At 46.5% G+C, this 26,338-nt stretch overlaps 6 protein-coding genes across 7 annotated transcripts; 1 reads left to right on the top strand and 5 right to left on the bottom strand.

The window, feature by feature from the left end:
- Positions 1-12,706: 12,706 nt before the first annotated feature.
- On the bottom strand, positions 12,707-15,643 carry LOC9660846 (protein transport protein SEC23). The gene is made up of 11 exons (XM_002982208.2): positions 14,876-15,643; positions 14,610-14,783; positions 14,396-14,557; positions 14,201-14,343; positions 14,075-14,150; positions 13,780-14,022; positions 13,647-13,724; positions 13,424-13,585; positions 13,106-13,369; positions 12,950-13,054; positions 12,707-12,896 (listed from the first exon to the last, which is right to left on the bottom strand). Exons 1-11 carry the CDS (start codon positions 15,593-15,595, stop codon positions 12,753-12,755), a joined length of 2,271 nt encoding a protein of 756 aa, XP_002982254.1. The 5' UTR covers positions 15,596-15,643; the 3' UTR covers positions 12,707-12,752.
- Positions 15,644-17,786: 2,143 nt separating this feature from the next.
- LOC9635954 (E3 ubiquitin-protein ligase RNF170) lies at positions 17,787-19,077 on the bottom strand. The gene is made up of 6 exons (XM_002982207.2): positions 18,852-19,077; positions 18,595-18,791; positions 18,308-18,507; positions 18,160-18,261; positions 18,057-18,108; positions 17,787-18,000 (listed from the first exon to the last, which is right to left on the bottom strand). Exons 1-6 carry the CDS (start codon positions 18,938-18,940, stop codon positions 17,885-17,887), a joined length of 756 nt encoding a protein of 251 aa, XP_002982253.2. The 5' UTR covers positions 18,941-19,077; the 3' UTR covers positions 17,787-17,884.
- On the bottom strand, positions 18,991-21,905 carry LOC9635953 (4-coumarate--CoA ligase-like 5). Of its 2 annotated transcripts, none has more exons than XM_002982206.2 (8): positions 21,779-21,905; positions 21,642-21,711; positions 20,079-21,579; positions 19,792-19,966; positions 19,555-19,700; positions 19,428-19,495; positions 19,260-19,362; positions 18,991-19,200 (listed from the first exon to the last, which is right to left on the bottom strand). In XM_002982206.2, the coding sequence occupies exons 3-8, from the start codon at positions 21,135-21,137 to the stop codon at positions 19,090-19,092; spliced, it is 1,662 nt and encodes a 553-aa protein (XP_002982252.1). In that variant the 5' UTR covers positions 21,138-21,579; positions 21,642-21,711; positions 21,779-21,905; the 3' UTR covers positions 18,991-19,089. The 2 variants fall into 2 exon arrangements, with proteins under 2 accessions (XP_002982252.1, XP_024543181.1); XM_024687413.1 differs by having other exon boundaries at positions 21,642-21,699; positions 21,779-21,854.
- Positions 21,906-22,307: 402 nt separating this feature from the next.
- On the bottom strand, positions 22,308-23,277 carry LOC9635952. The gene is made up of 3 exons (XM_002982205.2): positions 23,167-23,277; positions 23,034-23,103; positions 22,308-22,977 (listed from the first exon to the last, which is right to left on the bottom strand). The coding sequence occupies exons 1-3, from the start codon at positions 23,176-23,178 to the stop codon at positions 22,688-22,690; spliced, it is 372 nt and encodes a 123-aa protein (XP_002982251.1). The 5' UTR covers positions 23,179-23,277; the 3' UTR covers positions 22,308-22,687.
- An 82-nt stretch (positions 23,278-23,359) lies between these two features.
- On the top strand, positions 23,360-24,188 carry LOC112350706. Its single transcript, XM_024687391.1, has 3 exons — positions 23,360-23,408; positions 23,467-23,961; positions 24,013-24,188. The coding sequence occupies exon 2, from the start codon at positions 23,474-23,476 to the stop codon at positions 23,834-23,836; it is 363 nt and encodes a 120-aa protein (XP_024543159.1). The 5' UTR covers positions 23,360-23,408; positions 23,467-23,473; the 3' UTR covers positions 23,837-23,961; positions 24,013-24,188.
- A 185-nt stretch (positions 24,189-24,373) lies between these two features.
- Positions 24,374-25,413, bottom strand: LOC9636280 (heavy metal-associated isoprenylated plant protein 43). The gene is made up of 3 exons (XM_002982204.2): positions 25,283-25,413; positions 25,131-25,203; positions 24,374-25,016 (listed from the first exon to the last, which is right to left on the bottom strand). The coding sequence occupies exons 1-3, from the start codon at positions 25,295-25,297 to the stop codon at positions 24,637-24,639; spliced, it is 468 nt and encodes a 155-aa protein (XP_002982250.2). The 5' UTR covers positions 25,298-25,413; the 3' UTR covers positions 24,374-24,636.
- Between the last annotated feature and the right edge of the window lie 925 nt (positions 25,414-26,338).

Raw genomic sequence — 26,338 nt, 5'->3', positions numbered from 1 at the left:
GGATCGTCGTCTTGTTGCTTTCGAGTTCATGTGGCCATTGAATGGTGAATAGTATTCATAGGAAAAGCGACATTTGCAATTTCGAAGTGTATATATAAGCGACTGAATCTGATGCCGACGGGTGAGTTAGCACAGCAGGAAACAGAAGCCCCTTCGGTTTCAGAGTTCATATCTCGCTGCGGGGACACTTTCTGAACCTGTGGCGGCAGACGACACACACAAGCCACAAATGTCTGCTGTTTAGATTCCAAAAAAAAAGAAAAGTTGAAAAGAAGCCCATGATTCAGGTAGAGAAAGGCTAGCTATCAGCTTACGCTACGAACTTGGCGATCATTGATGCAAGTGAGTTGTGTGAGCGAGTGGAACAGTGTCTCATGTTCGCCCCACCGCCCACCATGTTCTTCCCGGAATAATTTAAAGAGCTTTCCCAGACTTCTCAAACTCTCACAAGGAGGAAGAGAAAAGTCTTGGGAAAGATGATAGAAACACCAACCATTACGCACGGTACAGTGGCTCGCCACCACCACCACCACCACCACTACCGCTGCCGTCACCTTCACCGTCACCTTCACCAATTGGAGGCGCTTGACAAAACAGGGAGGAAGCAAGTCGTGCTGCTGGAAGGTCTGAACTTTGAACCAAACTACCGACCGACCAGCGACCAGCGCCTTCTTGAAAATGACACCACTGCCACTCCCTCAAATGTCTCGATTCCAATGAATGCACGAAGAAGCTCTTCTAGCTCCTAGAGATTCTGCTCGCAACACATGGTGGCCCTGGAACCTAGCAACGATAGTTTTCTTTCTTTTTAGTTTTATAATTGGATAGATCTGCTAACTTCTGATCTTCACATGCTCTCCCACTCCAACTGCTTTTCTGCTGTTGAATGAACCCAACATTGTAGCAGAGCCAGACTTTACACCTTTTTGGGACACTGTCGAGCTCCATTGCCAAAGTTTTATGAGAGCACGCCAAAGCGATTGTATCCAAGGGGGTTTAAGTGGACTGACAGAAATGTTCTACGTATGTGTGTACAAGCTGCCGCCACTGTAACCCAGACCACCAGCAGAATTGGTGTGGTGGCTGCTTTCTTGTATGCTTAAATTACCTTGACAGATTGAATGGAAGGTATCGAAATATCGTTCAAAGCAGATAAAACAGCAAATCGAACTTGCATGTATCCCATCCCATTCGTTCGTTCAGAGCTATGAGAACGCATTGAACGGAAAAATATTTGTTATTCAGCAGAAACGCTCTCAAGTTGACAACCATTTCTCAGTGCCATTTCTTATAATTCCAATGGGAAGTATATTCTGTTTCTTTTGTCTGAATGAGCATTTAATCCATTCTTAAGAAATTTATTTGCTGGAACTAAGTTAAAACATAAAACCTTCATCTATAGTTGTGTCATTTAGCACAACTAATTTAAAAAGTTTACATTCACAATGTTCTTTTCTAAAGAAAAAAAATTATATAAAAAGAAAATGAGATTACATGTAAATTTTGCATAAAACAAGATACAATTTTCTAAGAGTTTTATAAAGATAATTAATAGTAATATACTGAATCTATGTGCTTTTAATAAGCTTATACTTCTATTAAAAATATATTAGATATTATAGACGAGCTCAATCCTTCAATCGACATTGCAGCAGTGGATGAATACTTAGTGACAGAGATTTACAAAGTTCTCGAATCAAAGTTTTTAGAAGGAATTCTGGTGGGGAGTCTAGCTACATTCTAAGGCTTCTACTTTAGCCACATTGCAGTGTACAAGATCTTGCAAAAAAAAAAGATTCAAACGTTATTTTCATGTTCTTTTAGTGACTGATCAAAGAAGCTTGTTACAATCTTAACACAATGGCATATAATTACTTATTCAACGTACTCATTAAGGTTGGGAGAATCCATCAAGTAAGAAAAATGCTGGATTGGAAAACTCTTGGGGAGTTCATTCAATTTCTTATATTTTTTTTTAAAATATAAAAACATAATGAAAAACATCAATAATATATCCAAATACAACATTTTAAATTTAATTTACACCAAAAATATTTCTATGGTAACAGTGGTATAAAAATTATAAACTGTGCAACTAGCAAAAAATACTTTAAATTATTTATATCAATAATCAATATAAAATTAAAACTATATAGAGCTGATATCACTATATGCTAGTAATAAATTATCTTATGCTAAATAGTTTTTAATGCATCACTTAAGGAGGTTAATGTTTTGCCAAACAATAGTGATAATAATGATATAGTGATATAGATATAAATTTTAATAATTAAAAATTCCAATCAAATTAAATTTTATTCATTATAACACATTTTTATTTATTAAAACTAGAAAATCAAACTAGCAAAAAGAAAGTACTGTTTATTTTTTATAAAATTTGACTCTAGAAGAGCATTTTCTCTTTCCACTGTCAGCTCAAATACAAATAATTTAAATAATAACTTATATATTTTTCTATAAAATAATAAATTTTTAATTTATTTATATTTAATTTTTTACTTATTATATAAAAAATAGTAATACCTTAGGTTTAATTTGTTTAAAAATTTATATTTATTCATTTAAACCACTGAAATATTAAAATAATTTATAACCTATAAACTTTATTTCAGTCTAAAATTTAATTTTTTAAATAATATATATATTACATAGTAAGTTATTTTTAAAAAGTAAATTTAAATTTTCTTTATTTTACAATATTAACATTGTGAAGGCCAAGTGTACTACTACGATGCCGTATACTAATATTAGCATAGTGGGATTTTGGTACCCGTTGGATTGGTTTCAATCCGAACCACTTGCTCCTATATATAAGCTAAGGTTTTTGGGCTAATTAAAATGCTTATTTTCTATATTCCTTTTCCATATTCTAAACACTCACATTGGTGGAGGTGAGGGGCACCTTTGATTATCCCTGAGGAGTGTTTGGATTTGGGATTTTGATTTAGATCTAGCTTTTACATCGTCTAGATCTAGCTTTTTCCATTTCCTTTCTTTTGTTCTTTCCTTTCAGGATTTTGGTTTAGATCTAGCTTTTTGCATTGTCTAGATCTACCATTTCCTTCTAACTTTTTGTAATTTCTCTTCTTTTGCTCTTTTTTTTCGTTCATCTTCATGGCAGATCAGCAATTTCTTCCTTTGACTCTGGAGCAACAGTTGGTACAATTACTTGATGCTATGCACTTGCAATCGAACAATCAAACTCAGTTGATGGCAGCGTTCATGGCACGTGGAACAACTCCTCCTGCTCTTAGTGCCAATCCTTGCATTCGGCCGGAGTTCTTTCGCGGGAATCTTGGGGATGATATGTACCATTGGTTCGATCACTTCACGGTGATTGCCATATATCATTCTTAGGATGATGCTCGATGTTTCTGAGTTTCTCACATGTCTCTAAAGGACGGCATTGCAGTGGTACAATGGTTTGTGCGCAACCACTTGTGGGGATTGAAATGTTCTTCCGAACGTCTTCAAACACACCTTTGGACATTCTGACGACTATGTGTAAGCCACAAATTTTTCCTTTCTAATTTGCCAGCTTACCTCGTCTACCCGTCCAACACTGCCTTGGCTTTTGCTAAGTTCCCTTGCCAAGGTTCTCGCCTATGGTACCAGCTCCTACTTAGTCTCAGCTACTCACTGCACAAGCAACGAAGTGTTAACCATCCATCCACGGATTCCCAAATCACTCCCAATCCCCCTCCCCGGGTTAGACTGGACTTAAGGTTCGGCTACACTCCCCGCAAGCACAAGCAGCCAAGCACACCAAGCTTCCAAGTTCCTAACATCCCTTGGTACCACAAGACTTGATCATGGGACCCTCTAAATCCCAAGTTTTGAGTGCAACACTTACTTCAGGACGCCGGGGCGAAACACCGTGGCCTAGCGGCCCGGTATGGGTACCTCTACCCCCCCACTTCCATCCCGAAGGAAGGCCCAAGCCCCTAGGAAGGGCGAGGACCAATGAGCTGCATGGTACTCAAGTGGGGCACCACTCCACATGAGCCGGGAGCACCGCAATCGGTTTCCCTTTCGGGAGTGGGAGCTGCTCTTGAGCACTTCCTTGGATGGCCCCTCCGGCACCAACCAAGTCCATACTCACTCCCACCCAAGGCCCCTCGGTCCCAATCTCAACCTTAAGTCAGTTTGGAAGCCCCACTGGAGAGTCCCTTCAAAACTGGTTCCTGGACCTCACTATCCCTACTATACTTTTGGAACCCCCTGCAGCCCCCCCCCCCCCCCCCCCCCCTGGGAGACGCACGCTTTGGGCTTTCACCCCTTGACCCATATTAGTATTTGGACTTAGTCTCTGGCTCGATCTAGGACCCGACTTCGGATTCGGTCTCGGACTCGATCTCAGACTCGATCTCAGACCCGATCTTGGACCCGACCTCGGACTCGACCTCGGACTCGGTCTCGAACCCGATTTCGGATCTCGGACTCCGTCTCGAACTCGGTCTCGAACTCGGACTCGAACTCGGTCCCCGAGTCGGTCTCGAACTCGATTCCGGACTCTATCTCGAACTCGGTCCTAGAGTCGGTCTTGGACTCGATCTTCGACTTGGTCCCATCCGATGAACTCTTTGTCATTTTGGTCATGCTTTCGGGGTTCCTTTAGCCTACGACACCTCGGCGAGTTAGTTCCTTACAACTCCACCACCCATAGAAGAAGTTCGATGCCCACATCGAACATCTCATTTTATCCTACGACTTGTTGACCATGTCTCCGGGGGCATCCCCCCACTTAGCGGTGTGCCTAAGTTAGCCTCCCCAGCCAAGAGCCCATGACAACGGAATATAGGTGTCCCTATACTCCTCACCTCACCACGCCCTAGTATGGGGTCGGGACTTGAACCCAGCCTTGCTTTACTAGGGGGTTGGGACTCGAACCCAACCTCTGTAGAATATGTCTACAGATTCGACATCCCCGTAGGGAGTCGGGCGTAGCTCCCTACGCCTGGTCGACCTAGCTAACCCATGCTAATTAGCTTACCTTCGGCGCGCCTTTGGGTCCCAACATATGCCATTGCTCAACTTCTCAAATTGATACTTTTAATTGAACTTTGCATAAGTACATAGAGTTCTGCCATGCAGAAATTCCTCCACTAGATCTCGCGCGTTCGCTAGGTTCTCCTCCGGTTCCCATGTTGCTTCGCAGTGTGGAAATCCTTTCCACTTCACATGGAACTCTCTCACCTCGCGTCCTTGTCACTTGCTCTTGCACGCATTGAGGATGGCCTCGACTTCGTATTCCTCCTCCCCTTGGATAACCTCAGGTAAAGGTCTTACTTGGTCCTTGCGAAGTGGATCCTCAAAATATGGCTTGAGTAAGTTCACGTGGAATACGGGATGCATCTTCCCCATCTCTCGAGGAAGTCGGAGATGGTAAGCCACTTTACCGATTCGAGCCTCAATCTCGTAAGGCCCCGCGAACCTGCTTAAGGAACTCAAGATCAATTCATTTATAGGAATACATGCATTTTTACCTTTGGGTCAACTTCCGGCTGATCCCACTTGGTAGCCTGAGGTTCTTGGTGTTCAGCCACACCTTCTCTCCAGCTTGGAACTCCACATCCCGACGCTTTTGGTTCGCGTACTTAGTTTGCCTTTGTTGAGCCCGTTCCAAGGAATCCCTCACTAGATTCCAAATGTTGAGTCTTTCCGCCGTGAATGCCTCCACTGCGGGTAACTCTCCATGATACTCGGCCACGCCGAGTACCACAGGACCTTCAATAGCTCGCCCATTGATGACTTCCCATGGACTCACCCCGATGCTCGAATGTGGTGAGTTGTTATAACACATTTCCGCAAGTCCCAAATGACTTACCCAGTTGGTCTGGTCTCCCGAGACATAGCATCGCAAATAATCCTCCAGCTGTCTATTCACCCTTTCCGTTTGTCCATCTGTCAAGAAGTGTTAGTGCCATCAATCTTGACTTAATACCCATTACCTGTGTGTGGGTGATAGGCTGTGTTGAATTTCAACTTGGTGCGATACTGTTCTAGGAGTGTCCTCCAGAACCTACTGGTGAAGATCTTATCTCGATATGAGATAATCTCTTCCGGCCTTCCCCGAACTCGAACCACTTGTTCGAAGAACAGCTTTGCCACACCTTCCGCATCCACTTCCGTTGTGGTGGGTATGAAATGTGCCATCTTTGAAAATTGGTCCACCACCACGAATATCGCATCGAATCCCTCGCTTGGGGGTAGTCCCGTGATGAAGTCCATCGTGAGACATTTCCACGGACGATCTGGAATGGGGATGCTTTGCAACAAGCCCCCACTAGCCTTCGTCACGGCTTTGACCTGCTGACATGTTGGACATGTCTTTACATAGTCTTGGACGTCATTAGCCATATCTGGCCAGTGATACTTCCTTTTGAGTAAGCCCATCGTCTTGGGCACTTCGCCGTGTCCCGCGAGAGGTCCGTCATGACACTCTTCCAAGGCTACCTTCCTTAGTTCCCCTTCTGGAACATACACCCTCGTTTGCTTGTAATATATGAGTCCGTTGCGTTCTGCATAGCCCGTTTTCTCTTCTGTTGGCAGCTCACCTCTCTGGTGAGCTTCCCGCGCCTCTAGATTCCTCAGCAACACTTCTTGTGCTAGACCATCATTCTCGTATGCAATCCGCACATCATCCCAAAAGGTTGCTGTCGCGCTAGATATCGCCAACTTCAAGCTCGCTTTTCGACTTAGCGCATCTGCCACGATGTTGCTCTTCCCAGGCTTGTACAGGATCTCACAATCAAACTCGGCCAAAGCATTGGCCCACCGACCTTGTTTTCCCCTTAGGTCGGGTTGTGACAAGAAGTGTTTCGTTGCCACATTGTCCGTGTAAACTTTGAAGTGTCTCCCAAGGTAGTGTCGCCACTCCTTGAGCGCCTTGACCACCGCAAACAATTCCTTCTCATAGGCAGGCCACTTTTGTTGAGCCTTGTCCAACTTCTTCGAGAAGAATGCTACTGGATGGTTGTCCTGCTTCAAAACTGCGCCCAACGCAAAGTCTGAAGCATCTGTTTCTACCTCAAAGTCCTTACCAAAGTCTGGTAATGCCAACACGGGGGCCTTCCTCAACTTCCCTTTGAGGTGGACGAATGCCGCCTTGCATTCCGCTGTCCATACCATCTTCCCTTTTCCCATTTGGTCCGTTAAGGGCAGGGCTACTCTCGAATAGTGTCTGATAAACTTTCGATAGTAGTTGCATAGCCCTAAGAATGCCCTTAACTCGTGTACATTTGATAGTCGCTCCCAATCCTGGATCGCTTGGACCTTCTCAGGGTCCACCTTGAGCCCATCCTTGCCCACCACATGCCCAAGAAACTTTACCTCTTGTTGAGCAAAGTCACATTTGCTCTCTTTAGCATATAGTTGGTGTTCCCTTAGTTTCTCAAACACCTTCGTCAAGTGTTTGGCATGCTCCTCTAGCGTTTCGCTATAGATCAGGATGTCGCCAATATAGACGACCACAAAATGATCCAGATAGGGTACAAAGATATGGTTCATCAACGCCGAAAACGTTGCCAGCACATTGCATAGTCCGAAGGGCATCACCAGAAACTCAAAGCTCCCATACCTCGTTCGACAGGTTGTCTTCTCGACATCTTCCTCCGCTACCCTGATCTGATAGTATCCTGACCTTATGTCAATTCTCGAGAAGTATTTTGCCTTTCCCAACCTATCGAACAGGTCCTCAATCCTTGGTAAAGGGTACTTGTTCTTCTTTGTATACTTGTTGAGCAACCAGTAGTCTATGCACATACGCATAGACCCATCTTTCTTTTTCACAAATAGCACCAGCGCCCCATACGGCGATTTGCTCAACCTAACATACCCCTTGTCCACCAACTCCTCTAGTTGGCGCTAGAGCTCCGCGAGTTCTTTTTCGTTCAAACGATAGGGTGGACGAACCACCGCCTCGCCCTCAACCAGCTCAATCTTATGTTCTATTGGTCGTGCGGGGGGCAACCCCGCCGGTAGCTCCTCCGGCATGGTATCCTGGAATTGGTCTAACACCCGCTGGATCACTAAAGGTACTTCTTTCATTCCTGTATTTTTGTCACTCTTCACCGAGAGTAAGCACAAAAAGGCTGCCTTAGTTCCTTTAGTGAGTTGTCCTCTCGTGGACACCAGGTTTAAGCAGGATTCTTTGGCCTTGCTTTGCCCTACCTTTAGATCTTGGGCCTCCACCCTAGATCTTCTTCCTTGGGCATTCGCCAGTACCACAAGGTTCCTACCTTGTCCATGTAGGGCTACCACAAACCGATTGAACCAATCCATTCCGAAGATCACGTCAAATCCCGCCATGTCCAACACGGTGAAATCCATGTCTACTTTCCATGTCCCTACTTCGACTCTCGCTTGTCAAAGTACCTCATCGGTGCTTTGGCTACCTTGAACAAACTCTATAGTCCTTGGTTCGCCTAGCCGCTGCATCGTTAGTTCGGCTTGCCGGACTATGTCTGCAGCCACAAAATTATCCAAAGCACCCGTGTCAATAAGGATCTTAACAAAGCTACTTCCGAGCTTCCCTCGGAGGGCTAGTAGATGTCGCGAACGACTCTCTACCAAAGTTGCTCGTGTAATGAGTAACTTTGAGTTAGGGACTGGATCACATACCTCAGTTTGGACTTCACCCGACTTGATGGCCATATTAGCTCTAGCCTTCTTCGGGTAGGGACATTCCCTCGAAAAGTGTCCCACTTCACCGCAATTGTAGCATACGTTGTTTCCCACGCTGCTATACGACTTGACCTTCTTATCCGTGGGTTTGTCTCTTTTCGCTTGACTCCCCCACGTACTCGCTCGCTGGCCACCGGATTTGCCTTTCCGGAACCCCGAGGACTCATTCTTAGAGAAACTCTTCTTGAATTTCCCCCTGCTATACGTTCCCCTTGGTTTGGCCCCTTTGCTAAACGTGGATCCCGACCCCGTTGTGTTCCCCTTTTGCAGGTTATCGTTGAAATGCACCTTGATGGCCGCATCCAACGCTTCCTTGTAGTTGGTCAAGTTCCAGCGCATCACCTCACCGCGAGCCCAGGTTTGCAAACCTGATATGAAGGCATGGAACGCATCCATATCCCCCATGTCCGTGACAAGTATCCTCTTTGCCATGAACCCATTCACATATTCCTGGATGGTTCCAGTCTGCTTCAGCCTACTCAGCTCATCTCTAAGATGCAGAGTGGCATTCGAAGGAACGTATGTTGCGCGGATCCTCGCCTTCATCATGTCCCAAGTGGCCACTGGTCCTTCATTGGCCTCCGTCATTCTCCACCAAGACTTGGCATTATCTGCCAAGTATGGTTTTGCACATGGGACCTTCTTCGAGCTCGGTAATCGCAACGCTCGGAAGTAGTCCTCCATATCGTAAAACCAATCCTCCACCACCTTATAGTCATTCACTCCCTTGAAGACCGGTGGGGGCTTTGGTTTGTACTTGGGAACTGCCTGAGGGACTGATTCCACTTCGGTCTATTCGACCTTGTTTGGTTCTGCCTCAGTCCCTGCCGAAGGGTCCGCACCTTCTGCGCTGCCAGCATCCGCAGTCTTTCTCTTTTTCTTCCGCTTCTCGTCACGCTTTAGCTTGCATACGAGAGTCTCTAGCAGGGCATTGGTCTGTGCCAACTGTCCTTCTAGAACATCCAATCGAGCCTTGGACGACCGAACCTCGCCACCAGACTCCTGCTTGGAAGTTTCCTCGCTGGAGTCATCCTCATGCAAGGATTCCTCATCCATAGCCTCTTGTTCGACCGGAGGCTCCAGCTCTGGCGAAGGTTCCGTCTCCGCCTTGGTTCGTTTGCGCCCCGCCTTTGCCATCTCCCAGCAATCCGCCTCTATCCTTCGCTAGAACTGAGGAAAAGGCTCCGATACCAAATTGTAAGCCACAAATTTTTCCTTTATAATTTGCCAGCTTACCTTGTCTACCCGTCCAACACTGCCTTGGCTTTTGCTAAGTTCCCTTGCCAAGGTTCTCGCCTATGGTACCAGCTCCTACTTGGTCTCAGCTACTCACTGCACGAGCAATGGAGTGTTAGCCATCCATCCACGGATTCCCAAATCACTCCCAATCCCCCTCCCCGGGTTAGACTGGACTTAAGGTTCGGCTACACTCCCCGCAAGCACAAGCAGCCAAGCACACCAAGCTTCCAGGTTCCTAACATCCCTTGGTACCACAAGACTTGATCATGGGACCCTCTAAATCCCAAGTCTTGAGTGCAACACTTACTTCGGGACGCCGGGGCGAAACACCGTGGCCTAGCGGCCCGGTATGGGTACCTCTACCCCCCCCCCCAAGCCCCTAGGAAGGGCGAGGACCAATGAGCCGCATGGTACTCAAGTGGGGCACCACTCCACATGAGCCGGGAGCACCGCAATCGGTTTCCCTTTCGGGAGTGGGAGCTGCTCTTGAGCACTTCCTTGGATGGCCCCTCCGGCACCAACCAAGTCCATGCTCACTCCCACCCAAGGCCTCTCGGTCCCAATCTCAACCTCAAGTCGGTTTGGAAGCCCCACTGGAGAGTCCCTTCAAAACTGGTTCTTGGACCTCACTATCCCTACTATACTTTTGGAACCCCCTGCAGCCCCCCCCCCCCCCCCCTGGGAGACGCACGCTTTGGGCTTTCACCCCTTGACCCGTATTAGTATTTGGACTTAGTCTCTGGCTTGATCTCGGACCCGATTTCGGATCCGACTTCGGATTTGGTCTCGGACTCGATCTCGGACTCTATCTCGGACCCGATCTCGGACCCGACCTCGGACTCGACCTCGAACTCGGTCTCAGACCCGATTTCGGATCTCGGACTCCGTCTCGAACTCGGTCTCAAACTCGGACTCGAACTCGGTCCCCGAGTCAGTCTCGAACTCGATTCCGGACTCTATCTCGAACTCGGTCCTAGAGTCGGTCTTGGACTCGATCTTCGACTTGGTCCCATCCGATGAACTCTTTGTCATTTTGGTCATGTTTTCGGGGTTCCTTTAGCCTACGACACCTCGGCGAGTTGGTTCCTTACACTATGATGATGCCTTTTTAACAATTGCATTGTTTTCGCCAAAGGACATCTAAGTTGGTGATAAAATTTGGCATTCATTTCCGAAGTCTTTTGCTTTGTGCGGAGCCAAATATGTCAGAGCGGATCAAGCTTGGAATGTTGTGGCTAGCACTTCGTCAAGATTTTGTTAGACTTGTGCATGCACTTGCTCCCACCACCCTTGACGATGCTCTTCGTTTGGCACAACGTTATGAGATGTTGCCTCTTCCACTTCTCGTTGCATATCCTTCAGCTCCACTTCTTATGGGCGATGGTCCTATTCCAATGGAAGTTGATGCTGCTGATGTTCGAGTCCAAGGACAAGGATGAGGACGTGGTCGTGGCCGTGATGTTTGCTGCTAGGTGTGTGATGAAGTTGGTCATACTTATCGGCATTGTCAGCGTTGTTAGCAACCTCCATTTCTTAGGTGGAGACCTTGGCATCAACAATGTCCTATTGGTGCTGCTGCAGTGGAAGGTCTAGACACCGAGATACATTTGGGAAACAAGGAGTCGCGCGAATAATAGAGGAACCTTGCGCAAATAAGTCAATGACCCCTCCATCTTTCTTTCGGGAGTATCATCAAGGGGTTCACTTGGCACCAGTTCATCTAGTGTTTACTTTCCAAACTCATTTTTATAACAAAAGGTCTTTTATTATTCTCTTCATGTTGGTTGATACAGGTTCGAGTTTATCTTCTATTGCTCGACCTGTTGCCACACGTTGCCGTCTACACTTGCGTCGTGCAGCGGAACCAGTTTTCATTTTTTATGGCAAGAGCCATACATATGTATGTGCACGGGATGAGGCAGACCTGGTTTGTGCATGTGGGTGATCTCGAGTTTGAGTTGCAATCATTGCGGGTGGTACCGAGTCAAGCTTTTGACCTCATTCTTGGTATAGATTAGTTGCAGCACAATCATGCCAAATGTGACTTTGAGGCTTCTCCCTTTTATCTCATACTTCCTTATGTTTCATCCATTCCTCTCACTTCTGTACCTCTTCATCCCTTTACTTCTACCTTTGCTTCCGTTACTTTTATTTCCCCACTATTTCCTCCTATGTTTTTGTATTGTTTTGTTCTTCCCTTTTCCAATCCCTTTGACATCAACCAACTAAGTTGATGAATGTGTTGTAGATAGCATATTTTGTAGCATTAACCATGCTCATACATGAGGGATATGGAGTCATTGCATACCAATTTGTCTTAGTACGAACATCTTTAGGCCTTCACAAAAGCCACCACTTGTTTCCAAGCTAAATGCTTGCAGCTTGTGCTGGATGTAAATGTCCTCTAGCATAAGTTTAACAAGCAATTGTAACAGATGAAAAGAACAATATAATATGGACTTCAAATCAACTATGGTAGAGTGTTGCATTTGTATTAAGAAATATGAATCAGGAGGCAATTGAGCCCTCACTCAGGGAATTAGTTTTTGAAATAAAAAATACTAATATCTCATGTTATGGCATAGCCAGTTAATCTTCTGAAAGTTGAGTACTCAGGCAATCTAATTAGAGTGAGTGCTGCAAAACTTTATAAGACTAATGAATGAATAATAATACATATTTTTGGGGTCTTGGATCCCAACTGTACAATGCAATGGATCTCTAGTCTTTTGTATATGGAGATTGAAAAAGGGAACCATGGTGGTCGGAGGTAAAATAAGAACTTTTATTTCAGCAAATGAATCGCATCAATTCTGCGCAACCACCGCCAGCCTTTGAAGATGCTCGAGAAAAACTTGAAGGCTCACGTCGTCCGTGAATATAAGCTCGGCACCAGCCGGTGCGCTGTTGTATGTAGCCGATGGATTCAGCCGTGCTAGCAAAAATCGGGCCTGAAACACAACAAGAAATATTGAATCCATCAAAAGCCACAAACAGTTTTTACCTGAGAACCATGTTGGTCACAGACGACAAGGCGTGGAACGGGGAACCTTTCCTTCGAAATTGCTTCCGCATCAGTGTGAGGAGCTTGAAGAAGGTCCGCAAAATCCTAAAGCTTAACCCGTTAGAGAAGAAAATAAGAAAAAAGGACCCCTCTAACCTTGTATTCAGGTTGGTTTTGGTATCCCAAATTTCGCCACTGTGCAATCGTCATTCCGTGGAATATAACCACACTAAAGTACGCATCCAGGAGAAGGATACGATCAGCGGCAATGGCCGCCACATCCAGTAGCGCTGGCGAAGGTGGAGCGCTCATGGAATACGACACGAGAGACGGTTGAATCATCAACAGGGAATTCGTCACTGTTTCTCTGTCTAAAAGGATTCTGAAGTGCGCAGTCTCGTCTGGACTATTGTTAAAAACCTGGAAAACAGCACTTGAGACACGAACAAATGATGCAAGTGTGGGGTGACTAACCTGAACAAATTGAGATCGCCGAAGATTAAACATAAACTGGGGAAAGAGCGAGAGTTTAGAGCTCAGACGGAAAGAGCTCGCATCATCTTTCCGATAGTCACCAAATCTAGAGCATAGTCGAATCAATAACCTATCAAGCCATCGACTGGGATTAAATTCGTCCTACAAAATAAAGAAAAAAAAACAAGTAAGCTCCGAGAAATTACAATGCAGCAGTAACTACCTCAGCCTCCATTCGATGGCAAGCTAGCTTTGCCACGATGACTGCTGCTGCCTCCTGATCGAAACCTTCTTGGAGACTCTACACCATTGTCCAATAGCTTGAGAACCATGACAAACAAGATTTTTCGAAATACCTCTGTGTTTATAGCACCGTCTACCATCGCCCTGGTAACAGTGGTAACCCGATATCTCGTTTGGCCATCACTGTGCTGGTAACTTGTAACGAACTGTAAGTAGAAGCTTTTGGATGCTTCTTGTGTAGTCGGGGAGGCTACATCGAAAAACACTGTCAACGCCGTGTTCTTGTCTAGTCCAGACATTCTCCAAGCTGTAGTGTTTCCTTGTCCGATAACAGTATCGGCAACCGAGGGTCCTTTCTGCACCGAAAAAATTTTTAGCACTACATTTTCGCAAAAAGAACGAACCAACCCTTTCCATTGACGAGCACGGACCAATAATTCCTTGAACCTTCACTTCCTTAGAGCATGATATTTCGAAGATCCCACTGCAAGGCGAGAAATCACATCTTGTTCATGGAAGTCTGTCATCACGTACTTGAAAGACAGGCCAAGCGAACTAGCCCCTTCCTCGAATAAACGCTTCAAGGACTCCTTGAAAACCATATGGCCAAAACTTTCTGCCAAGACGACAAGGCCCCCGCTTCTTTCAATAGCCACCTTCATCTCTGCCAATCCCACCTAGCAGTACATATCATCAGCAATACGCCAAAAACAAAGAAAGGCTATATACCTGATCGAGTGAGCAAGCAAAAACATCAAGTACGTGGCCTTGGTTTACGAGCTGACTGGCTAATCCCTCGTAGAACTTGATGGCTTTGTGAAAGTAAGGCACTGCGTCTTTTGCAATATCCTTGTGCGAACGAATTGGTTCCGATAGTTCGCTACCAACGATCTGCGCATTTTACAATTGTTACAGCAAGATTTCGAAGGGAAAAAAACGTTACCATTCCAGGCCCCTCGGTACATGGACCGCCAACAAAGGCCATAATTCTAGCACCCGTGCCAGGGACACAAGCATTGAGCAGCCCAGCGGCGACATTCAGCGCAGTACCGGTGCATCTGGAAGCTCTCTTATCCGACGCAACCGAAAAAGCATCCTTTTGTAGCTCCTCGAGCAACTGCGCAGCCAAAAACTTTGCGTTAGAGATCGATCCCAGCGAACAGAAAACTAGCAAAGAAAAGAGAAATAAACAAAATGAGAAAAACATACTGCTGATAGAGTGAATTCACAGTCGGAAGCAGGAAGCAAAAACCTGTTGATGCTGCTGGCGGAGAGTCCATCCTTGGGCCCGGCAATCACACCCGCGCTCTTGTGGTGGAAAGAAACGAGCCCGAGCTGGTCCAATATCTGTTCCTTGGTCACCTCTTTCGAGCCTTTAAACACGTAGCTCTTGGCACAGGCCGAAAACCCGAGCTCGTGGACGTGGACGTGTGTCCCAAACGTGATAAGTCCCACCATTGCATTGGGAGGAACTAGCGCGATGGCCTGGATGAGCGACGTCCGCAAGAAAGTGAGCTCCTCCTCCACCAAACAAGTGTCAAGGACGAAGAGGAAGAGCGGCGGCAGCCCTCGATCGCCCGGAGGCGCGTACTCGATCGTGGTGAACTGCTGGTAGAGCTCGCCAGGAAGATAGCTCTCGGACAGCTCGCTGTAATGGGGCGGGAACTGGTTGCGCGAGAAATCAAAGGGGCACACCCAGATCTTGCCCGCGAAATCCACGCTGCAGAAGGGATTGAGGATGGCGCGGCACGTCCGGCAGCGCAGCGGCGGGTACTGGAGCACCGCCTCGGGTTGCGCGAGGGGCTGGAGCGGCGAGATCACGGCGGCGGGGGGGACTACGCACCTGGCCATCTCCACGCGGCTGCTCGGCCATACGTTCCAGGACATCCGGATCCCATCCGCGGCCTCGATCTCGGCGAATTCCGCCATGGCCGATTGACGATCCGCGCCGATCCGGGGCCTATAAACCCTAAAATTAATTTCTCCTAAGCTAAAGGGTCTGGCCGCCCTAAAAGTTTCGTACCTCACAGGGCTCTTGGATCCGGACCGTCCATAGAATCGACGGTGGATCATCATGCGCTGAGCCGTGCGGCGTTGGCGCTCGATTCTCTCGCGGCTGAAGATATTTCCAGGAATTTCGCGGGTTTCTTTCACTTCTCAATGTCGCAACTTCTCAATGTCGGTGAGGCTGGAGGAAGGATGAGCTTGGATTTCTATGGCACGGCCTCCAGCAGTTGCATTACAGCAGGAAGCTAGATCGCGCAGTGCGTATCATTTCACGATCAATGGATATTCGCTGGCTTGTTGCGATGGACGACGATTCTCTCTATGGCGCTCGCCAGCGACGGCACTAACGTTCCAGCGCTGTTTGAGCTCATGCTGGTGGATCAAGGCAAGCACAAAGTCCATAGTCTTTCGATTGCTATGTGGTACGTATTTAGATTTCTTGACTTCGTTCGTTGCGGGGCTTGTGTAAGGCAAGAGTCGGCCTTCCGTCGTCACAAACACTCCATGCTCTCCTTTGTTGAGTAGGAACGAAGACACCATCGACCTCAAACACGAGCCTGCGAAGGCTACTCCATCCCCTGCCAAGGCTTGGAAGGTCGAGCTCTCCAACCAGATATCGCGGTTCTTGCTTTTGTTCTATGGTTCTTTGTTTCTTTGTGAAAGTTTTATAGTTTGTCACTTGTGAGGATTCTTTGAACGTTTTCGTGGATGGTGACTGTATGGAGGTTTTCTTCTTTCTTTCTGGATTGGTATGGTACAAAGCTGTCGAAAGCTTGTGTGTGTGTGGTTGTTCTCGTGGTTTCTCGAGTTGTTTACTCGGTGATGTTTCTTAATTGATCTTCCGTATTTGTTTAAACTGTTCTAGGAAATACGAGCGTTTCCTTTAGGCGTGTCGAACTATTTGAACAACGACAACCTTGACATACACGTCCACGACGATTTATTCTCTCCAGCCACCGGAACAGGACGTTGGTAAGCACTTTGGAGCTCCTCTGGAGAGCAAAGAGGGCGCCGATACCAGCAGGATTTCCAGTTTTCAAGGCGCCGCGTATGGGACCTCTCCGGGAGCGCACCAGATTTTAGTTCCAGTCTTGAAGGCATTTCTCCTTTTTGTTCTTGCCGGGGTCGCGATCTTCTCAGTTCATCCTCGTCCCCGACTCTCCTGTACAAAGCCGTCAATAGATATGAATTAGATCGCGTGCAAGACCGGAGCGTGACAACAATTATCTTGGGATTGATCAAATATTTTATTATTATTTCTTGGTTCTTTACCCTTTTTAAGAAAAGTGATCTTGTCCTTTAGGATTTTGTAATGCATGTGATCATTTGGATATATTGTTATTGTGGATTCAAGGGATTCATCAAGCAATTGCCATTAGGTTAAAGGGAGAGTTATAGTTTTATTTTAAATAAATAAAAATTAAAAATTTACAATTTTAAAAAACTTTAATATAAAAGAATATTCTATAATATAATTCTTTAAAGCGGTATTTAAAATATTCTATCCCAGCTCACTATATTAGCTTGTATAAAAGGTGTTAACCACTCTTGATACAAAGGAAGCTTTTGACAAACAAAAACACAATAGATAAAGCATGATAATTTTACATGGCAATCTTTCACATATATTGTGGCAAAGCTACTCATGGATGCGAGAGCTTTTTGTGGTAAAAGCTTTAGAATAGGCTTTGCTAGTGAAAAATATTGTGTGATTTTTATTAAGATTACTCTTTGCCTGTGTGAAGAGTTAGATTGTAAACATCAGAGAATGCCAAAGTCTAGGTATAATTATTAGTCTTCCCATCACACTTGTTAAAGGAAGAGTGAGAGAAAGCTTGCTCACACACTTAAAGCATATGTTTTTCAGCTCCATGGCAAGGATGAACTCTTGATAAACCATGAAACAATCTTTGGATGGTAACTATGATTTATATTAATGATAACTAAAATGATTAATGTTAAATTTTTAATTAGAGAAAAAGATTAAAGTAAAGAATCTTTTACAATATACTTGAAGTCTTAAAACCTTAAGAGTTGTAGTCGCTGTTATTTTATAAGGGTAAAACAAAATTATCCAAAAATAACTTAAAATTCCATAACAATCGAGACTCGCTTGAAGAAAAGATGAGAAGCTTCTCTTTCAAACGCTGTTTCTTGCAATTAATTTGCAACACCTACACAAATTTGGCAAGAGCAAGCAAAGGCCTAAACTTAGCTGTAATTCCCATGTTGCCGAACGAGAAAACGCCTGTAGATCATGGAAACTTGGAAGAGAGCGAAGAACACAACCAGAGCATCGTCGACGAGGCCGATTAATCCCAAAACGGCTGCGTCACAGGTAGAGATTTCAATAACAAGCTTTCCAAGAGATCCGTTACATTACCTTCTGGAAGAAGATCGATGGGCGAAAGCACGTAGCACATTGATAAGAAAACCTGAGAAGAGCACATTAGGCTACAAAGTCTTTTTCTTGACTGTGTGTTTACCACTAGGATGAAGCGTGTTCTGTGTAAAATAAGAAGCGCTCGCTGAGGGTCCAAAAGATCTCGAAAGAAACGCCTCAAAAGCAAAGGCATGTCTCTTAAACGCTGTAAACCAACTCGTCAATGAATGTAAGAAACCGTGTTCTTCTACCTGAATCACGCTGGAAGGTGCTCCTCCAAACAGCCGGTTATACTTTGAGATTTCTCTTAGCAAACGCTCGGACTCGGCATCTCGGTTTCGCTCTTGATACTCACGTCCCGGGATCAAAAGATTGATCGTCCTGCGACAAATCGGGCATTTGCAAGGCTGTAAAGCAGCACTGTGTTGCCAGACTCTGAGAATGCATTCCCCTGGAAGAAAGAAAAAGAAAAAAGAAATCCATCAAAGTTCCTGAGACTCAAAAGAACACACACACACAAAAAAAATGTATAGCTTACCACAAAACCAATGAGCACAGTTCGCTTGGCAAGGGAGCATGAAAGTATCGTGGCAAACCGAGCAGCAATCGTTCTCGTCCGGAGCCTCCATGGTAATAGGCGGATGATCTAGCGGCGGCGGTGCTGTCGAAATCTGGAAAATTTGGACGATCCACACCCCTAGGGACTGCAATCCCTTTCTCAGTCGAGCAAACACACTGCAATCGACGATCGATCCAGAAAACTAGATATCCCGCGAGAATTACTGGCCGTCTTACCCAGCTGAAGAGCAGTAGACGATCACAGCCGGCGCGGCAAACACTGCCGCTAGGACTACCTCGTCACCGATTCCCTCAATGTAGGGCATCTAGATCCGTCCGGAGCATCAAAATCCCTTCGCTAGAACCCTAATGGGTAAACGAAGAAATCCACGCGTTTTGTTAGAGCTTGTACGCCGTCCGATTGTGAGACTTGGCACAATCGGACACCGTTAAAAAAAACGTATATGTGTGTGTGTTATAGTTTGCTTGCCGCCTTCTTGAGCTCGTTGCGAAGAATTTTACCAGCGGCGGACTTGGGAATCTTATCCAGGAAAGATACTCTTCTGATTCTCTTGTACGGAGCCACCTTGATCATAGAGACAATTGTAAGATTGTTTTCGAGTTAAAATCAAAGAGATCTCTTACTTGGTCTGCTACGTAACGCATGACTTCTTCGCTAGAAATGCTATTGTCTCGAGCCCTAACGATAAACGCTTGTGGAATCTCTCCAGCCACTTCATCTGGAAACCTACGAGGTAAAAAAGTTGTAGAAAATGGGTAAAAACAATGTACAAGAAAGCTGGTAAAACTTACGGTACTACCGCACAGTCCACTATGGCCGGATGTGTGAGCAGTAGTGCTTCTAGCTCTGCTGGTGCAACCTTGAAAGCAAAGCAAGGTTAATTCTCTCGCTATGAGATATGTCTTTACAAGTAAATACCTGGTATCCCTTGTACTTAATCAACTCCTTGAGACGGTCTACGATGTATAAATACCCCTTGGAATCAAAATACACGAGATCTCCCGTGTGTAGCCAGCCCTCACTGTCGATCGCCTCTGCGGTGGCCACTGGATTGTTCAAATAGCCTGCAAGTTCAATAAATTTGTAAAATCAAAGACTATGCAAACCATAGAGAAATCATAGATGAAACCATAAGACCATAAGAATTATACTTACCTTGCATGATTGGTGGCCCTCGAAGCCAAAGCTCTCCTCTTTGATTAGGAGGCAGTGATTTCCGGGTCTCCAGGTCCACAACCATAGCCTCCAGCGTGGCATTTAGCCTCCCGGAAGATCCCATAACGCCCCTTCCACCGCTTCCCACGGTCACAGTCTCGGTCATTCCATACATCTACAAAAAACCGAAGAAAGTCAATTTAGTCAAAGGACTGTTAGTCAAGCATAACTGTTGGTCAATGACCGCAAGTCAACGGACTGTCGGTTAGTCAACGAATTCTTCAAACCTGGATGAACATCTCCAAGTGGGGGAACTTGATCATCAGGCCCTGGATCGTCTCCTTGCTCAGCGGCGCGGCGGCGCAGATGAGCGCTCTCAGCGATCGCAGATCGTAGCGTGCGGTCTCGGCGCTGTGGAGCAAATCCAGCGCGACGGGCGGCGCGGACGTGATCTTGTTGGCGCCGTGCCGCTCCACCGCGCGCAGCAGATCCGCCAATCCATAGCGCTGCAGCAGCACGAACGTCGGGCCGCCCATGATCGCTCCACAGCAGAGCCACATCAATCCGCCGATGTGATACATCGGGAAGAGCACCACATTCGTGTCGCCGCGATCCATCTCCTCGGGCACTTGGTTCTGGACGGCCATGGCGGCGATAAGGTTTCCATGGGAGATCACCACGCCCTTGCTCAATCCGGTGGTGCCCGACGAGTAGAGCAGCGCTGCCGGATCGCTCTGGCGGATGAGGCATCGATTGCGTGGTCGCTGGTCGGGATCCGAGGCGAGGAATCGAGAGAATGGGATGAATTGGGGCTTTTTCTCATCACTGTTTAGAGTTCTTCCGTGTTCTTCGCGTTCTTCCTCGTCCACGAGCACGATTGGGAGATCCGGGGAAGCGGCTCTCACCTTATCGACCCCGGCGCGATTCGTGAGCACCATCTTGGGACGCGAATCCAGCATCTGGCGCGCGATCTCGGCGGGCGTGTTCTGGGGATTCATCGTCGTCACGACCGCGCCAATGCGCAGCGCCGCGTTAAACATGACCGGGAACTCGAGGCTGTTGGGCAGCAAGATCATGACAACGTCGCCCTGGCGGATGCCGGATTCGTGCAGCCCTGTCGCCACCGCCTCGATCGATCGGCGCAGCTGCGAGCAAGTGAGCGACTGACCGGATTTCCCATCCACGATCGCGACATTGCTGGCGCTCTCGGGCCTCCCAAATCGCTGCGAGAACATGTAGGAGACGAAATCCAGATGGGGATGGAGCGGCATTGCCACCGGCGACGCGAGACTGGCGTAGATCCCATCGCATTCCCGGTAGCCACTGCCCTGGCTATCATCCGCCATAGCCACCAAGAACAAAGCCTTGACTCCCTGGTGGTGGTATATTATTTGCTTATCACCAATTAGCCATGATAAGTATCGATTAGAACGTAACAAAGTTGGCCAATGGCCAGGATTGAAGGCGAGTCTGTCTTGAAGCACGAAGCACGTAGTTTGGAAATCTTTGGTTATTTACACAGTCGCTAAATCACTCCCGTGGATCTATAGAACTAACAGCGCCACTGATGGGCGATAAGCTTCTAGGGTGGAGTGATCTCTTGCTGGATCGATCTATCTTTCTAGCAGCATTTACATGGCGGTGGCGGTGGTGGCGGCTGGACAATCGGTGCCAAAGACACCACACTCGCGCATTTCTTGTGCTCGTCCAGTTGTTTTAGAAAATCCTCTTTCTTGAAGCCTCCCGTGTAAGTCACTTGGGAGCCACTTAGTTCCATCCTCATCACGCCTGCGATTTCGAGGGATCAAAGATTTTGCACGTAGTTTGGGTGTGTGTACCGGAGAAATTACCAGGGAGATTGTCGTAGATTTGTCCCGCGACGCTGTCCCTCCAGCAGAAGTCGTGAATCTTGACGATGGCCTAGAAAAACCAACATAGATTCTGATTGAGTATCATCCCAGAGAGACTATAGAATTCACAGCCATACTTTCCAATTCATTGTTGCGCAAGAGAACTTGTGTTAAACTCGAGCTTTCTTCTGAGTAGCAAATGAAAGGTGCAAGATATTTATCAAACCATGAGAAACAAGGACCAAACAGCAAAAATTTTATAGCAAAACCATGAGAAGGAACCAATGAGAAAAAACCAGGAGTAACATTGACTTCCCAACCTCTAGAGCTCATTTTAAACATGACTGTATAGGTCATTGTCTGGAAAGCCTTTCTCAGTTTCATTCCCCCAAAGTGAGAGCACAACTTTTTCCATTCAAACTCATATTAAGAAAAAGTTAGATGATGTCATGTACTTTTATCACCTTTTTCTGAAAAATTATAATAAAAAGAGAGATTAAAGGAAAACATACTCTTCGGTGGCAGCCAGCTAAAAATGAAAGCTACAACTTCTTTGGTGGATCCCATTGTCACATGTGCGCTGCTTTTGTTTGGTAGAGAGCTAAGCTTTGAGAATTAGCCCAAGTGGGACGTAGAAAACATGAAGAAATAAACGGTGACATGCGATGGATCGAATCGCCCAAGTCTTATTATAACCTTGAGATCGCTGGCAACAATACATATTGTGTCGATCCCAGGAAGAAATCTTGTGAAAGTTGATCCAAATAGTTGATCAAGCTCTAAGAAAAATAGCTGAGTTTCAAGATTAAGCTTCAAACTCCTTTTTTGCTTTTTTTTTTTTGTGGATTTCGAAAACACCAACCGTGTGCCAGTGGCATCTCCATCGTAAATTTGTCGCGCGCCGATCCAAGGCGAACATCCACAAGTTATGTGCTTGATTTTTTCTGCTTTTTTTGTGATTTTCTCCTCCCTTTGTTGATGGATTTCTTGGCCTTTCCAGCCCGGAGGGAAGGATTCCAGGGAGGAATTCCTGGGAGGAGGAGAATCTAGCAGCTGCAGCAGCGATCCGAGCAGCGATCCCAGGGGCAGCCGATGTTGCGGCCGTGGAAACAGAAGACGAGATTCTTGGTGTGGATGACAATCGTGTTTGGGCACACGACCTCGGGTGGTGGCTTTGGTGGATCCGGCTTTGGTGGATCAGGCTTGGGGATCTCTTGCACGGATTCGATGGAGACGCAACGCTTCTTGCTGGCTATGGCGGCGTTGATGTCCTCGATCTTGAAGTCACCCGTGAGGGTGAATTGGTGGTCGCCGGTAGCCTCGGCCTTCGCGACTCCTGCAAATTCAAGAGGACAAAGGAGAGATCAGAATCCGAGCGATGGGAGATGATACCTGGGACTTCGGACAGCTTTTTCAAGAGATTGTCCTTGCATTTTCCACAAAGATCGACTTTCAAGACGGCCTGTGGGTGTTGATTTTGGGGGAAAAACCAGAATTTGAGTTGCCGGGCACTGCGAATTCATACCTTTCGAGACATCGTTGCGGAGAGAAGCACTCCACGCTCCGGCTGGGACCCTAGAAGATGCACAGCTCATATACAATGAGAGCTTCTCTCTCTTGTAAGTCGTCTCTGACTTGAGTGGACTGACGTCTGACTGGCGCTGACCGACAAAAAAAAAGCAGATACTGTCGGAGAGTGCTCACAAGATTCGAACTCCAGAATTGTGCAACTTCTAGGGCTACATTTTGGCGAAGGAAGCGCCACTGGTGAGCTTTAGATCGGGATTCTAGATCGCCCAGTTCCTTGCTTGGTGTTTGGATGAAGGGAATCCATGGCTGCTGGAGTGGCTCGGGGGAAGCTCGGTGCTTTGGCTGCCATGTTGGCCAAGTTCCCGGATTGTGGGAAGAATGTGGGCTCTCTGGACTGGATTCGATCCAACAGGAGTTGCCCGGGGTTTGCATTCGGGGAGTTTGATCAGGTGATGAGAGACAACTCGAGCTGGCGGGGCTATCGCCGGACGGGCGATGAGCGAGGCGTGAATCTGTGGGGGAAGAAGAAGCCCGGGAATTGCAGCTATTGCGGGAAGAGTGGACACTGGGAGCAAGACTGCCGAGTGAAGAAGATGGACGAGAGATGGTCCGACGAGAACAATTCGCGCAGTGGGATGCGAAGGTCTGGATTGTCACCCGATTGATCGCAACTTAAGGTTAGTCTCAGTTCATCGGTTCTTAGTTTAGATGAATCAGAGTGGAAACAAACTTCTGTTACTCGGTTTCTTTCTCGATGGATGAGGCGATTGTCACGTCAAAGTCATGTCTCGTAAGTATACGTAGATTTCATACGCTCTGCCAGAACTTATACTTTCGGTAGCTTGATCTTCGGACGGGTGGAGGAGACGTGTGTCGCTGTGCTTCCGCCTTGGAATATGCCATTGCCATCTTTCAGGGAGAAAGAAGATTTCATGATTTTTATTTATCTGACTCGTCCAACTGTATGGTGAGATTGCACACAAAATCAAAAAACAACTCATATACATTGCGGCCAACTTTAATGAGTTTGGACGAAAAAAAACAGCACCGACCAACATATTGAAACTTATATATCCGGCACATTGTCTTTGTGGGCGATCAAAACGTCAAATGCTTGGCTGACAATCTCTACGAGGCGTGCCGCCCCGCGACGGGCCATGGCGGGCATTAGAGAAAAAGGCGAGAAACCAACAAAGAGGAAAGAACCAAAGAATTATAAGATTCACAGATCGTGACCGGGAGGGAGTGAAAAGAAGTCACTCTGGTATGAATTCTCTCCACCACATTTTCTAACACGCGATTATTATTCCCGACACCACTTCCGAGAAGGAGAGGAGAACCCGGAAGAGCAAAACAAGCACGACATATCGTACTCGCGAAATGGATGCGAGAAGAAGAGCCAGCCTCCATAGCTATACTGCGCGGTCCAGCGTACGAAAGGAAGAACTAGAGAGACTATGGTGGCTTAGCAGCAGCTATCGCAGCACTCGCAGCCATGGCCACCGCCGCCATGGTGGTCGAAATCCTTGGGGCACAAGCTCAAGTTCTCCACCACGATCACAAGGCTGGTACCGGGAGGAACGTTTGGCAACTTCTTTGGCCAACCTTTCTCGCTGATGATAATCTCCTTTGGCGGGGCCTTTGGCGGGTCGGGCTTGGGCTCCGGCTTGGGCTCCGGCTTGGGCTCGGGCTTGGGCTTTGGCGGTGGTGGGAGCTCCTCCACGGACTCCACCTTGAGGCACCGCCGCTTCTTCCCCGCCGCGTTTAAGATGTCCTCCACCTTGAAGTCGCCGACGATGGTGAAGACTGGGCAGCACTCGGTGGTGGATTCCACCTTCTTGACGCCTGCGCGACAATGGAGCACGCACAGAGAAGAAAGGGGCAAAGTGGTGAGAGAGAGAGAGAGAGGATAGACTCGGAGAAATTGCTCCAGATCCAAGAGTGTGGTGCTTTAGTTACCTGACACAGCGGAGATCTGGCCGAGCAGCTTGTCGCGGCATTTTGCGCAGGGGATGTTCACCTTGACGACCATCTGGTGTTTTGGGGGAATTTGCATCCATCCGGGGATTACGAGATTAAATCGATGTGTGGGAGTCCTACATTACTCGTACCTTGCGAGCTCCCATGTTGCCTCTTGCTCTCTTGCGCTCTCTCGGGGCCTTCTGTGAGATGGCTTCCCTAACTGATGAGTCTGAAAACACCACCAAACAAAAGCAACCAAAAGACCCCGTTTACAGTTTAAAAAACAAAGCAGCCAGCTGCATTGTCTTTTGACCTTAGTTGACCCTGTTTCTCTGACCGTGTTTGACCGCATCTGGGCTTGCAAAACGGACATGGCAAAGACAGGCAAACAACCAGCTGTTGCTATTTGGATAATTGACACTATTTTTAGATAAACAATGAAGGTGATAACTACCATGAAGGGATGGCCAACTTATGGTGTTTTATGGTTCATGAGGATCTCATACAAAGACCTTGTACTTAACTGCTATAAGTTTGTTCAGTTTTTGCTGGTGGCCAAGCAGCTCGTCATGGCCCTTTGCTGCATAGTCAATATTCACCTAAGATTAGATCAATACCAATGGTTGTTTCTTTCCTTGTGTGAGGGACTTGGGCTGATCCTTCTGCCTGACCACGTTTGACCGCATCGCTCTTGCAAAATAACTGACTCTGGTCTCTACCATGTATGACCATATCTTTGCTTGCAAAACAGACATAATGGTGGATTCATATTGTAAGTATTATTAATATCTGTTTTGCATCTTTTTCCGCCACGGCATTGTCTCTATAGAAAATAACATTTTTTGTTTTTTGACATATGCTAAATGCCTTATGGATATCTTGTATATATGTAAACAAAATAGATGAAAATAATAAAGTAGAATCCAAATCATCAGTATGCAAGGTTTGTTCACTTGTCCTTTAATTCTGTAACAAGATTAAAGGAGTAAAAGATAAAATGAAATGTCTTTAATAGTGTTAGTTTTGATTACTTGTATTTTGTTTAATACATGTATTTCACTCGAGATCAAGCGAGATCATGAACAGGTTGTTCCTCTTCCTGATGAAGTGCGTTATTTCATCTTTTCTGCTATACTGGAAGCTATAAAAATGATTGGAGATGAAACTCCTTATTATCCAGTGTTTGAACGTAGATTTGCTGATAT

Source organism: Selaginella moellendorffii, unplaced genomic scaffold (genome assembly GCF_000143415.4).
Source record: "Selaginella moellendorffii unplaced genomic scaffold, v1.0 SELMOscaffold_53, whole genome shotgun sequence".
Lineage (NCBI taxonomy): Eukaryota > Viridiplantae > Streptophyta > Lycopodiopsida > Selaginellales > Selaginellaceae > Selaginella > Selaginella moellendorffii.
Note: the sequence above shows the minus strand (reverse complement) of the source record. Positions and strands in the feature narration are given on the sequence as shown.

What these genes read in the sequence shown, in the direction of transcription:
- LOC112350706 (XM_024687391.1), top strand. Translation starts at nt 23,474, where the DNA reads ATGGCTGCTGGAGTGGCTCGGGGGAAGCTCGGTGCTTTGGCTGCCATG.
- LOC9635953 (XM_002982206.2), bottom strand. Translation starts at nt 21,137, where the DNA reads ATGGCGGATGATAGCCAGGGCAGTGGCTACCGGGAATGCGATGGGATC. An exon ending in TTAAGTACAAGGGATACCAG is followed by an intron (nt 19,496 to 19,554) that starts GTATTTACTTGT and finishes TTTGCTTTCAAG; the next exon opens with GTTGCACCAGCAGAGCTAGA. An exon ending in GTGGACTGTGCGGTAGTACC is followed by an intron (nt 19,363 to 19,427) that starts GTAAGTTTTACC and finishes TTTACCTCGTAG; the next exon opens with GTTTCCAGATGAAGTGGCTG.
- LOC9635954 (XM_002982207.2), bottom strand. Translation starts at nt 18,940, where the DNA reads ATGCCCTACATTGAGGGAATCGGTGACGAGGTAGTCCTAGCGGCAGTG. An exon ending in CACCTTCCAGCGTGATTCAG is followed by an intron (nt 18,262 to 18,307) that starts GTAGAAGAACAC and finishes GTTGGTTTACAG; the next exon opens with CGTTTAAGAGACATGCCTTT. An exon ending in GAACACGCTTCATCCTAGTG is followed by an intron (nt 18,109 to 18,159) that starts GTAAACACACAG and finishes TGCTCTTCTCAG; the next exon opens with GTTTTCTTATCAATGTGCTA.
- LOC9636280 (XM_002982204.2), bottom strand. An exon ending in CCAGATCTCCGCTGTGTCAG is followed by an intron (nt 25,017 to 25,130) that starts GTAACTAAAGCA and finishes ATTGTCGCGCAG; the next exon opens with GCGTCAAGAAGGTGGAATCC.
- LOC9660846 (XM_002982208.2), bottom strand. Translation starts at nt 15,595, where the DNA reads ATGGCGGAATTCGCCGAGATCGAGGCCGCGGATGGGATCCGGATGTCC. An exon ending in CGTGCTCGTCAATGGAAAGG is followed by an intron (nt 14,023 to 14,074) that starts GTTGGTTCGTTC and finishes TTTTCGGTGCAG; the next exon opens with AAAGGACCCTCGGTTGCCGA. An exon ending in ACGGTGCTATAAACACAGAG is followed by an intron (nt 13,725 to 13,779) that starts GTATTTCGAAAA and finishes ACAATGGTGTAG; the next exon opens with AGTCTCCAAGAAGGTTTCGA.
- LOC9635952 (XM_002982205.2), bottom strand. An exon ending in AAAGCTGTCCGAAGTCCCAG is followed by an intron (nt 22,978 to 23,033) that starts GTATCATCTCCC and finishes TTGAATTTGCAG; the next exon opens with GAGTCGCGAAGGCCGAGGCT.